The 13344-nt window shown below is 52.4% G+C and overlaps 3 protein-coding genes across 3 annotated transcripts; 2 read left to right on the forward strand and 1 right to left on the reverse strand.

Annotated features, from left to right (window-relative positions):
• Positions 1–737: 737 nt before the first annotated feature.
• N7477_003473 (putative C6 transcription factor QutA) lies at positions 738–3563 on the reverse strand (the record flags this gene model as incomplete). Its single annotated transcript, XM_056965136.1, has 3 exons — positions 738–930; positions 984–1603; positions 1662–3563. The coding sequence occupies 3 exons, from the start codon at positions 3561–3563 to the stop codon at positions 738–740; spliced, it is 2715 nt and encodes a 904-aa protein (XP_056825089.1).
• Positions 3564–4273: 710 nt separating this feature from the next.
• On the forward strand, positions 4274–7066 carry N7477_003474 (putative quinate pathway repressor protein QutR; the record flags this gene model as incomplete). The annotated part of the gene is made up of 3 exons (XM_056965137.1): positions 4274–4294; positions 4354–6762; positions 6899–7066. 3 exons carry the CDS (start codon positions 4274–4276, stop codon positions 7064–7066), a joined length of 2598 nt encoding a protein of 865 aa, XP_056825090.1.
• A 2299-nt stretch (positions 7067–9365) lies between these two features.
• On the forward strand, positions 9366–12719 carry N7477_003475 (uncharacterized protein; the record flags this gene model as incomplete). Its single annotated transcript, XM_056965138.1, has 4 exons — positions 9366–9474; positions 9527–10027; positions 10084–12069; positions 12124–12719. 4 exons carry the CDS (start codon positions 9366–9368, stop codon positions 12717–12719), a joined length of 3192 nt encoding a protein of 1063 aa, XP_056825091.1.
• Positions 12720–13344: the final 625 nt, after the last annotated feature.

Raw genomic sequence — 13344 nt, forward strand, 5'->3', positions numbered from 1 at the left:
TGCGTTCCCAGCACTCTTCCGTCCCCAGAAAGGAGCGCAGGCATTGGGACTTTGGGATGAGCCACTCATTGAGAACTAATCAGCTTTAGTGGATGACACAGCGAAAACGACAGATTCTCGCTCTATCTCACGGTTCATCATGGCGCACTCGGGGCCTTGTTGCCGCTGCAGATTGACTGAGCTTGAGGAGACGACCCCAACACATCCAGATCTGATCAACGCAGTCACTTTTCTCAGTCCCTGGGAGCAAGAGAAAGACCACCTACACATGGTTGCAGCCGGCTTGGATTGCGACGTATGAACAACCAGATCACTCAAATTGTCCAATGTCGGGGTGAACTCTTTCAGGCAAAGTCATTTGCTCCGAATTTGAGCCAAATGCTGCGGTGCGACTGCACTGAGGTTAGAGGATAGATGTTGACCAGCTACTTGAAAATCGTTGTCTGTTCTTTTGTTCAACTGAATCATAGTTGACGGACCTCGGGTCACATGAGGCTAAATGAATACATTATGAAGTCGTACATTTGGAGGTTCCATCAAGGTAACAGTATGTGGCAGTTGTGATATGATATGGAGGATTCGTAGAGCGTATGCAGAGCCATCTATACCTCAAACTAGTACGCGGATGATATTTGGGTCTTCAGACAAGCCACTCAACATGAGGCGCCGACCCGCGGCTAAAGACCTCGAGAGACAAAGCTTCACGTCAATTAGCAGCAGTTCACAACTTGACGATCTCATCGTTTCAGTGTCCCTGATATGCCAAGAGACTGTGACACTCTCCGTGCACCAGGAGGTTGGCTTCCCGGCACTTGCTGCGTTTGTGCCAACAGGAAGGGTTCAATTTGACTCGAGAATGAGTATACTTCCGGTACGCCAGAGTCAGAGATAAATCCGAGGTTTTGCATGAACTCGGATGAGTTATCGGCCCTAGAGATTGAGGTCAGAATTGGTTTGATCAACAAGGAAAGAGGTACACGCACTTTTCAGCGCCGTCCAACGACGCCAGCTCGTCAAACAAGGCGTCCAGGTCGGGAGCAATCCGCTGCTGTTGTCGCGGCTGCCCGTACCCATCCATATCGACAAAGGGACCGAGTCCGAGAGAAGGGTCATGAAACGCTTGGAGATATCGCCCTCCGGGAAATTGGGGGGCGAGTTCGGAAAGGATACCGGACCCATTGTGGGGTTTTGAGGGAGCCGATATAGACTGGCGAAGACCGCCAGATATGTCGTTGTCTAGTTGACTTGGCTGTGCTGAAACTTCAGAGGTACCACCGACGGTGGTCATAGATGGGGTGGGTGTTTGTAGTAAGACAGAGCCATCCTCGATATTGGGAGGGGCTCTGAGCCACGCCGAGGAGTGGAATGGGCCGGATATTGTGGGATGTGAAGTGTTCGGAAGGTGGTGGCCCTCTGCTGGAGGTCGACGATCTGTTGTTGCCGGCATTAGAGGCTGCATGGTCTGGTCCTCAACCGGGGTTATGTCTGGTGGCTGTAATGACATTGGAGTGGCAGCTGCTCCCACATTCCGCTGAAACGCGTACTGTGACGTAATTGGCCCATCTGGCATAGACCAGAGCTGCCCAAGGTGGGAGGAGAAGGCCTGTATCTTGTTCCGAACACCCAGTTCAATGTCTGATACAGCATCCCGCGGAGAAAACCGTGGTAGACAGTATCTGAGCATCATACCAAACGTCGGAACGGTCGCAGAAAAACTCGTAGGTTTCCATGTATGTCTGGAGCAGCTGTAAAAGCCGTTTTGCACTCTCAATAGCAGGGGTTCTGTGGGGCATTTCCGGGATAGTCTGGTCGTTTTCACGGGCTGCGACCTGTAGACTTAACACGGAGGCGATGCCTTGGTATGTCATTTCAAGTCCGAAGATATGAGGTGAGCCTAGCCTAATGGGACGGCTTTGCAAGTCAATCCGATAGCTCTTTGGAAGGGCCGAAGCCCAACGTTGTAATTGTACCTCCAAGGACTCCAACTGCGCTCGAGAAACCATTGGGTCTTGCTTCAAGAAGCAGAGATCGTTCAAAATGGAAACCAAAGAAACAAGTCGATTAAAGGTACTAAGCGCATGAAGCGGCCCACGTTGCATGGAACTCCTGGCTGACTGCGTCGGCCGCAGCCCTGTCTGATCTTCCCATGGATGCCACTCCTCCAGTCCGTCTTCATTGATGAGACCCACCCTGGACAAGTCGTCTTTTCGAAGCGATGGGCAGTGTGATGTCTGCTCGGCAATGAGCGTTTCAAGGACAAAGCAACCCAGAAACACATGCTTGGCTCGTCCCACCTGTTTCTCTTGTTCGGAAGACCTCAACGGTGTACCCGAAAACGACAACTGATCAAGGCCGAGGGTGAGAGCAATACGGACTGCATGCCCGACAAGCATCCAGGCCGCAGTCCATTCTTGCTGTCCAAATTTTATCAAAGACAAAATCAACAAGGCCTGGACGTGTCCGACTTCATATGGGCCAACCTCTGAAGGGATTAGATTCCTCGCGGTGTTGTATAACTGTGACGGATTAGATTTGTTGGAATGAGCGTCCATGTCCCCCGCCGGCTCGATGGAAGCGTCTTGAAGAGAGGCAAGAGTCAATACAGCCCATAGGGCGGCATGATCACCAGAACCAGGTGCAGTACGAGACATGTACACATCGCCCTCGGTGTATTGGAATGCCGTTCGGAGTATATCGTGTTTCTCGAGGATTGGAAACCAGCATTGAGTATATGAAAAATAGATGTCAAGAAGCGGCCATGCATTATAAGGGAGTTGAAGGGGAGAGCTGGTTGAAATCATTCGGGAGTCGCCGGGGTCGAAAGCAATGGCAAGTGAGGAGTCGAAATCGTCCACTGTTGACGTTTGAACACCGCATTCCTTTGTGCAGTACCCAGATCTTGGAGCCGAGCCGATCATCGATGCACGGGAGGGTGACATGCCCGCCGTGAGTGGAGTTTCACGCCGTTCTAGTCCTTCCGGGATTTGCCATTCTAAGGCCTCGGAGGAAGCAAGAATGCCATCAATATCGAGAGGTGTGTCTCCTTCACGATATGCTTGAAGAAGACGCTCTCTCTCCTCTTCGGGTTGTTCTAGAACAACCAAAATCCGCTCGATATCTCTCAATACCGTGCTGTTCTTAAAAGAAGACAGCAGCGTGTCCGATCCTTCGGCTTCTTTGCCCATCGTGGCCAGGTGACTCGGGAGATTGATAGATCTTATCAAGGCACGCATCACTTCTTCACTGTTTTGAATCTTCTGGAACACCAACCCCCACAGCAACTCAAGTGATCGTATGTAGCCTGTCGGAAGACCGCGTTTCTTGGGGTTGGCCTTGTACGTGCAGGGTCGGCTCAGTGATGCACATGTCGAACACACGGGTTGCATCCCGTCACATTTATCCTTTTTGGAGCGACAGCTGTCGCATGCCCGGGAGACACGCTGTCGCTTGGGTTGGGCCGACAGATCGTCCGGCGGATTGGACTTGCCATCATCGTCAGGGTCTGTCCATCGACGTTTGGATTTTCCGCCTATGCCAGATCCTTGGCGAGACTCGGAGCTCATGTTGCTTCAATCGGTGATCCACTTGGCGGTTCGAGGCGCATGTTCCTGCAACTCAGTCGTACGGGAGATGAATCTTTTGCCGACAAAGCATAGGCACGAGTATCCTACGCCATGAATATCTAGCCCCACTGCAGAGAAGGACCGTGCGGCTGCTTTGTGTGATAGAGGTGTCGGATGAATGAACGAAGGGTTCGCACAGAGAGAGAAGACTGCGCAACCGAGGTCGCTAGGTGGTGCTAGGGCGCGACGCGGACAAGATTCTCGTTCCGGGGAAGGACACCGGATACCCGCTAGCGGTGAGCCACTCGCCGTAACGCAAATTTTAATATGGGGTCGTTGCTGACAAGACACACCACGACTACTTGTGAATAGGACCAAGCTAGTAGGACAATCGCGTAATAAGAACTAGATCCACTAGCCTTGCCTTTTTTCCCCCCCTTGACTCCCGGCTCGTGAGTGTTGACGGGCGCGTGCATAGGCGGACAGGTACCCCGCGGGGAAACCACACTGCCGGCAGAGCGCTTGTCCGCGCCTGTAATATTACGGTTACGCGTGTAATAGAAAACTTTTGCCGTCTCCCCGCAAAGTCTAGGATTCCTCCGCCTTTACCTAATTTATCATCCTTAGCTTCTTTTAGACCTGTCTCCATATCCCACCCACATCCCACACCTCCCACAGTCGACATCTCTTCCCTTTTAACGTTTGTTGCTATGGCCTTCAAGTCTACATCGGTGTAACGTCTGTGACATCATGTCTATCTTGGTGCGGCCCCCCTAAGCGCAAATTGCAGGAACCAGACGAGGGCCCTCGGAAACATAGCGCGGTTTCGACATGGTCTCCCGGATTTCGATCGCTTCCTGTGTCTCGTCGGACCAGTGAGCAGGGAGAGGCAGAAGACTCTCATATATCATCAGCATCCTTGCGAGAGCTGCACTCCAACCGTGCATCACCGGTACCTTATGACCATGGACCTCTACACACTCCGCGCCAGTTCAGCCCCAAGGCGTCTATTGTGCTCATTGGAATCCGTGGAACTGGGAAATCTAGCTTAGCAGTGATCTTGGCCGCAGCGACTGGTCGGCGGCTCATCGATGCTGACCGATACTTCCACCAAATGACCGGCTGCTCTCGTGCTGCATTCAAGAAAGACAATGACCACGCCGTGTACCGACAACAGGAAGCGCGGATATTTGACTCCATGTTATCTGACCACCAGGAAGATTGCGTGATTGCATGTGGAGCTGGGTCCATGGAACGCAGTGGCCAGCAACTCCTCCGAAAATTTGCGCAAACGCATCCGGTTATCCACGTTATCCGCGACCCCGAGAGCATTCAATCGTACCTCAAAGCCTGGGATACGCAAAAAGTGCGCCACTTTTTAGAGTTGTCTGGACCTATCTATCGAAGCTGCTCGAACCTTGAGTTCTTCAATCTCTCTGAGACCGCTGACCGCGAAGCCATTTCCAAGGATGGCCACGAGCCTTCGCCCGGGCCCAGGGACCAGAGATCTCAAACGCCCACGCCATTTTTGACATTGAAGCGTGTTCAGCGAGATTTTCTAAGATTCATTGCTTTTGTCATTGGTGATAGCACCGAGCTCAGCCGTCAACATGCCTCATTCCCATTATCGTTGCTGCCTGTGGAAATGGGGCGATTCACGTCAGCCATTTCGGTCCCATTCTCTGTGCTTTGTGAGAAAGACTTGGATATTGAAGAGCTCGAATTCATTGTTGATGCATTCGAGCTGACGATTGACGTGGCCAGTCCTTCAGATTTGGGTGCTGACTCGAATCTGGCAGACCGCATCAGTCAGGTAGTGTCTACGCTTCGGCGCAACATCATTGTGCCTCTGATGTACCACGTTGAAAGCTACATTACACCTCGAGGATCTCGCTCGCCTGCTCCGGCATCGCGGACTACAGATGAATCCTACTTGAATTTGCTCCGACACGGATTGCGACTTGCCCCCAGTTTCCTCACGGTGGATTTGACCCGTGATGACAATATCATCTCTCAAGTTGTCAGCGTCAGAGGCACGACTAAAATTATTGGACACTTTGAAACCTTCCATCCCATCGCTGGCGGCTGGGACGGAGACGAGTACATGAAGCTGTACGAGCGTGCGAAGAAACTCGGATGCAACGTGGTGCGCTTCTGCCAGCCGGCGGAGACACTAGAAGATAATGCGGCAGTGCAACGATTCCGACACCGCATTGAAAGTCTCCCAGCTCCTCGATTACCTCTAATTGCCTATAACACAGGACCTCTGGGACGTATGTCCCGCTGTCTCAACCCTATCTTGAGCCCCGTCACACATCCCTCCCTCATCACCGAAAGCCCCACCCAATTAGTTCCTACCATCACGGCTCGCGATGCCCAAAAAGCCCTCTACAGTACCTTTGTTCTGGACCCGATGCAGTTCTTTGTCTTTGGTGCCAATGTCACCTACAGTATGTCGCCCGCTATGCACAACACCGCTTTCAAACTTTGTGGTATGCCCCATCAATACTCTCTATTTCAATCACCTACCCTCCGTGGCCTGAATGAGCTAGTCGAAAATCAGTTCTTTGGCGGGTCCAGTGTCAGTCTGCCCTACAAGACTGAAGTCATCCCTCTTCTCCACTCGATGTCTCGGCACGCCCGGGCGATTGGTGCCGTCAACACTCTGATACCCATCAGAAGCGATGAGGACTCCAATGATCCCCGGCTCTCCCAAGAATCATCAGTCTTCATTCAGAAGTGCCGCGCTGGCCCGATCAAGGGCATCCACGGCGACAACACTGATTGGATTGGAATCTGCAATTGTATCCGCCGAGGTCTATCACCCGCAAATGCAGTCCGTCCTACAACCACCGGCCTTGTCATCGGATCTGGTGGTATGGCTCGGGCCGCCATCTACTCCATGATTCACTTGGGCGTACAAAACATCTTTGTCTACAATCGAACTCTTGCAAATGCAGAGAAGCTGGCCCAGCACTACAACCGACAAGATCTCTTCACCGGCGGACGAGCGGCCGCCGATGGTCGCCCGAGAGTCAGTACCCTGAGCTCGTTGGATGAGCCTTGGCCGGCCGACTATAAACAACCAACCGTTATCGTATCGGGCATCCCAGCCCATAGTATTGGCGGAGCCCCAGCACCTAATTTTAGCGTGCCCACACAGTGGCTGGAAAGCCCAACGGGAGGCGTAGTGGTCGATGTAAGTTCCATCTCGGTCCCATTACGAGCCTGAGCTGACATAAAACTTCAGCTCGCATATAAACCCCTGAACACGCCCCTGATGAAACAGATCCGCGCTCTATCCCACCGCGGATGGGTTGCATTGGACGGTCTAGATGTTCTTCCTGAGCAAGGCTTCGCTCAATTTGAACTTTTCACCCGGCCGCCGCGCTCCTCGCCGACTCATGCGAAAAATCGTTCTCCAGGAATACGAGGATGACGAGGGTCACGATAGCCGTGCAATCCGCGACCGGCTGAAGCACCTGGACGGCCAGCCCACCTAACTACTCCCGGCGGAGGATGCCGTGATAGTTTTCCAAGCTAATTGCGGGCCCCGCAGAGATCTGCGGCTAAGCCCAGCTACTAGTGCGATGTGGGCTCCAGTCCTCGGGCTCCGCCTGATATACTCCTGAGATGTCTATGTAATGCTATTTTGAGAGCGGATGGCCCGTGGCATCCCGCTTGCAACTATGATCGACGCCGAGACCCTGGGCTTTGGAATCCAATTCCGGTATACGAATGAGTTCACCTGAGGGCCGGTGGACACGAACTTTCACGGAGGACTAAGCAGCTCTATTTGTAGATAGTAACGAATGAAATGTCTAATGTCAGTCTCCATTGTAAATTTACCGTAGTCCGCTACGAAATTCAACATCATCTGCGCATCGGTGTCGCGTGTCACGTGTCATGTGTCGCGGGGCGTTTGACAAGGATCGGTTCAAAATAGCTTCCAAATCACCTTGGGTTTTGTCTGTCTGAAACGAAGTGGATTTCAGAGACCTGAATCTGGAGTTTCTAGGCGGGACGGAATTGTTTGTGGACACGGCTGTGAAACAAGCCGTCCATAGCCCAACTGGTAGTGTCTTTTTGGTTTCTTTTTTTTTTGGATATTTGGTAGCTTGCTCGGCAGTAGTCTGGCATTAAGGTTGATTGTTATTTGCGGGATGTGCTTGAAACATTGGGGATCCTGCGTGAGAATCAAAGATGTGTACAAGACACCCAAGGGGATGTTAGCAAAATCAATTTAGGCAGTCATGGGCATCGATTCGAGTAAAACTTCATGAGTCATTTGCAAAGAATCGTTTAAATGAGAATAGATGTCTGGAAAGATGTCTGCCTATTCTTGGAGGGAAGATCAATAAGTGGGGGAATATATGATCGAGCGTCCTTACACCGAGATCGAGGAACCTCGGGGATTCCGATCTCCAGATCGGAACGTGCAGGGATGGCTACTAGACCAGCCACGGGCACGGTCTCCACGTGATACGACAGGCGTTTCAGGATGCTGAAACACGGCTTGAGCTGAGCTGGCCCAGAGGGGAAATGATATCTAGGCGTATCTGCCACCAGTCAAAGCCATAATAGGGGGCCCCAAACTCCCGCGATCACCACAAGGCTGATTGCTGACTGCTGACAGCCAACTGCCACCAATTTCGCTGCAAATGCATTCAGGGGGAAGGGGGAGGCTGAAGCATCCGATGACGAACGGTTTGGGGGGCCACTGTGTTTGAGACAGACGGGTCCATGGATGATGGGCCCGGCAGTGCTTTGTGTTTTAGATCAAGTGTCTCGGTGCACACATCTCGTACTTTTCGATCTCCACGTTTGAACTCCCACCGGGACTGTGATCAAATCCCACTGAATGCAATATCAGGGGCTGTGTAGATCCGATTGGACCGTGCGTAGCTCCTGGGCAGCACGGCCCGCACGTTGTTCAGTATCCACGTAGACCGGGGTGAAAAAAAAAAAGAAAGAAGAGGAAATGGACAGAACAGGACAGGAAATGAAGAGGGTGTTGAAGTGCATGGTAAGTGCAGTGACTTTCCCGTTCCAGAGTTTGGCTGCCACTTCATCTCGGCCTCCTTTCCTCCCCCCCTCCACACACCCCCCCTACCTGAACACCTCATTTCTTTTTTCTTAATTTTGTCCGTGTTTTGCTTTCTTTGTTCTTGTCTTTCGATACCCTGCGCGTCTTCACGATCGATTCTATCTACATCGTCAATCGTTATATCCAACGCCAAAATCATCCACACTCCAGAGCATCGCCCGCGAGGGGCAACCACCCCAGTTTACTCGCCTGGAGCGCTTGTCACAACACCCGCGCCTATCTACCTGAAACGGTGTGTGGCACAGTGAGCGAGAGTAGCTTGGTATGTGATATTCCTTTCATCTATGAGATTATGGTCTCCGGTTATTTCAGCCTGAACCGTCCTGTCATTATGCCATTAGCCTTCAGCTCAGCTGTCCGAGGCTGAGGACACCAGTGGCTTGGATCGCGTCTATACCGGATCATGGTTCCCTGCGTTAACGCCTCAGAAGTCCTGCTTCAGCCACTCGTCTTTGTTTTAGCTCAAACCCCCCCTGTCGCATTTCCCCCTCTCCGATCCCGCGCAACCACCACAAATCTGCCAACTCACGAATTCGCTCTGTCTCTATCTCGACTGGATTGCGAACGCATGTGCGCGCAACGCGTGTGCTCCTGTCCGCGACTTTGACTCGCCTTCAACTTTTCTGATCTGCGGCGTTCGCCTCCCCGCCTTACCGGACACTGTGACGACTCGGTGGTCTAGTTGAGGATTCACAATGGAGTCTCCGTCCCTCCGCCCGGATTCCCCCATGGAGCAGGAGGACATCCCATACCCGTGCATGGGTTGTGGAGAGATTTTAGAGGAAGGGAAAGCTTTCGAGCTTTGTATGTTTCCCCACACTGGCACTCGCGCATAGCGGTTCTAACCCCTCGAAAGCTGGACAGAGATGGCACATCGACTGCTTCCGATGCAGCACTTGCAATTGTCTCCTAGACTCCGATGCGCACCTCCTTCTTCTCGGCGACGGCTCTCTAATTTGTAGTTCATGCACCTACAGCTGCAACTCGTGCGGCAACAAGATCGAGGACTTGGCTATTTTGACCGGTGATCAGGCATTCTGCGCGCAGTGCTTCCGGTGTCGAAACTGCAAGAGGAAAATCGAAAACTTACGCTATGCGCGTACATCGCAGGGGATATTCTGTATGGACTGTCATGAGTCCTTAATGCAAAGACGACGGAAGAAAAAAGCAACGGCAGCGGCACGAAAACCAGGAGCGAAATTGGATAAATCCTTACCCTCACTTCCCCCGAGCATGGAGACTCAGTCCATTGATGAGTCTCCCAGTGAGGCTTACGTGGAGGCTGCTGATATCCAGATAGCTGGACCGGATGGTTCTGCAGGCCGGGAAAGATCTCCGACACGAGAGGCCGCCACAGGTAAGGAAAACACGACCCATCCATGGAAGTTCAATACTGATTGTGTTTCCACGCAGACAATCTCCTCCTTCCCTCTAGTACCTACCGAAGCAGTCGTCACATGGGTTCACAACGTGACAATAGCAATACCCAAAACAACAACGAAGCGGACGGGGGCGGAGAGCTCCTGATCCCTCTCGCCTTTGATCCCTCAGAAAGCCAGCGGTCTTCTTCGCGCAGACAGTCACAGCTTATCCAAGAGCCTCCTCGCGACTACTTCAACCAGCTGCGATCTGGAGGTTCCTCAATTCGAACATCTCGCGACGGCCGCGACTATTCCATAGAACCTCCGTCTCGTACTCCCTCGGAACATCCTTCCCCTCATATTGCATATCAAGAGATAGGGTACGAGCGTGGGGAAGATTCTTACCGGCGTGATATGGACGGTGACGGACCGACCAAGCCCTTTGCGCCGGGTGTTGAATCCAGACTTGGGAAAACGGAGTCTGCCCGCAGTTCTCGATCTGATCTGCCATTGGCGATGAGAGAAACCGGCCATTTCTCGAATGCGACGAGCCCAGAGAGGAGTAGATCCAAGGACACTGCTAACGATACGACTCGATCGATGCCCCTCGAGAGTGTCACAACCGCCCCCACACGCCCTTCAAATGAGCTACGCAAACTTCATGAACATGACTCCGTGGACTCTTCACGTTCTCAGCAGTCTGTGTATCCACCAAGGCGCGGCGACTCGCTCGAGAAAGGACCCCGTTCAATTGCCCGGAAAGACTTTGGCTCATCACCTAGCTCCTCCGCTTATGGCTCGCCTACGTTGCCCAACGTTGGGTTTGAACAGCCGAAGCACCAGCTTACCTCTCTTGATACGCGGGACGGCGCAGACTCGCCATCCATTCCACAATATAAGGGTGGCAGCGAGTTCTCTGCCGATGAAGATTTGGCTCGTCTCATGAGCGAGGATGGAACCAGCGACTCTTTTATACGCCGCATGTCAAGCTCCATTCGTCATGGCCGAAGCCACAGCGAGAAGAGTATACGGACCGGGAGGGAAGGCAAGAACCCCAGATCTCCCGCAAGTATTACGGGCACGGAGATTGCTAGCCCTACCACGAGCACTTCTCAGGCCGAGGAGATTGCTTGGCTTCGCGCTGAACTGCGCAAGGAACGCCAACGTTCGGCGGAAATGGAAGGCAACATTCGCGCTACTGTGGATGTAAAGAAGGTCAACACTGAGCTCTCTGAAAAGCGCTCAACCATGGTTGTACTTGATGCTCAGAGAGAGATCGTTCTGCGGGAACTCAACGTGCTTACTGATCACCTTGAGGCAGAGAAGCGCGGTGCGGCTGGTGGGCCCTTGGATCTTGGAAAGCTTTCAAACCATGTATTGCGAGAACTCGCTGAAGCCATTCACAAACTCAAGGAGTCCTATGCGCCTCAGATCGAAGAACTCATCCAGCAGCGTAATGAGCTTCAAGAGGAGCTTGCCACCATCACTCGTCAGAAGGAGAAGACGTTCCAAGAATTCGAACAGCTATCATCCAAGAACGCCCAGTTGGCTGAACTGAACAACCAACTGGTGCACCAGATTCAAGAACTGTACAAGGTCAACTCGGATGGCCAGCGCGGTCCAAATGGTATTGGGATCGTTCAGAACAAGGAGAAATCTATGGCATCCGTTGAGACTATGAACGCCGCTGCTCACGACTTCCCGCCGTCGATTTCTTATGCTCATATGACAGACGATGCTGAGACTACTACAGCTACGGCTACCGTGGTCCCAGGTCCTCAGGTTGTCAGTATCCGAAAGGGACAACCTCGCAAGTTCAATTGGAAGAAGGGCGGTCAGAACGTCGCGAAGGGTGTGAAGGGCTTAAAGGGAGCCTTCATGTCCAGCGAGACCGAGGCTGTCGGTGGTCTGCCTCGCTCGCAGACTCAAGACCCGAGCCGCCAGGGCTTTGGGTTCTTTGGGAACCAGAGAAACAAGCAGGGAGGCAAGATGTCGCAGGCCGACAGCGTGCCCGCGTTGTCTGAGGCTGCAGGCGGTGGTAGGCCTCCCAATCACCCTATTCCTTCTCACAATCAACTGACTATCTCCTCAGGTCTCTTTGGTACCGATCTCGAGGCACGAATGGAGCACGAGAAGAGTATTATCCCCGCCATTGTCACCCGGTGCATCCAAGAAGTCGAACTCCGCGGCATGGACATGGAGGGTATCTACCGCAAGTCCGGTGCCGCCTCAGCGATCCAAGGTATTCGAGATGGTTTCGAACGCAATCCGTTCGACTACGACATTTCGGATCCCGACCTCGATATCCACGCTGTTACCTCTGCTCTCAAGCAATACTTCCGCAAGCTCCCTATGCCTTTGATCACCTACGATGTTTACGAGACGATCATCGATTCTGCAGAAATCACCAGCGTGGCTGGGCGGGTGGAGCTTCTCCAGAAAAATCTGGGAGAGTTGCCCCGTATGCATCGAGATGTTCTCGAGTTCCTCGTTTTCCACCTAAGGCGTGTCGTTGAACGCCAGGAGGAGAACCTGATGACCAGTCAGAACGTCGCTGTCGTCTTCGCTCCGACCATCATGCGGCCTGAGAGCTTGGCCCGCGAGATGACCGATGTCCAAAAGAAAAACGACGTCCTCAAGTTTCTGGTGGATAATTGTCAGGACATTTTCATGGGCATGCAAGGCTAGGCATGCTCTGCGAACGCTTCATTACTTTCTGCTCTTTTTTTTTTTTATTATTTTTCGTTTCCCTTCGAGTTCATTTTCTGTTTGGCGCTCTTCTTGTACAGATACCAAGCCTTCTTTTTGGTTATTTGTCGTGCATTCATCTAGTTTTTCGCACCCTATCCCTCCCCGCTCACCTCTGTTCACGATCAGCGCTGCACGCTCGATAGCGATACCCTGTCATGTCGTCTTTTTCCTTTTGTCGCTGATTTCCCCTACATATTCCGCAGGTTCGAAGCTATTCAATCCCTCGGGCCCTTACGGTCTTGCTCATCGCCTCGCCGGTGTCCATAGGGGAGTAAAACGTTCATCTTTCTTCTGCATGTGTGGCTTTTTGTTCCAATGTTTGACGGGCTTGGTCTTGTATTGAGCGAGCATTGGATCAAGTCTCTAGAATTAAGCATCGTCCACGAGCCTCATCACGACCTGTGTAAAATTTGCTCCCCGATAGGTTAGAATATGAACATCAACTCTGGGGCCGGTAGTATTTTGACCCTGATTTGAAGTGGTAGAATAAAGGCAGTGTGCTCCGTTTTAGACATTGCAGGTGTGTCCCGACCGCCTACGTCGTCCCAGCTCCCGAGCTCCG

This window comes from Penicillium maclennaniae (assembly GCF_028827695.1).
Source record: "Penicillium maclennaniae strain IBT 15551 chromosome Unknown utg000003l:1.0-5670915.0:1.0-5674809.0, whole genome shotgun sequence".
NCBI lineage: Eukaryota > Fungi > Ascomycota > Eurotiomycetes > Eurotiales > Aspergillaceae > Penicillium > Penicillium maclennaniae.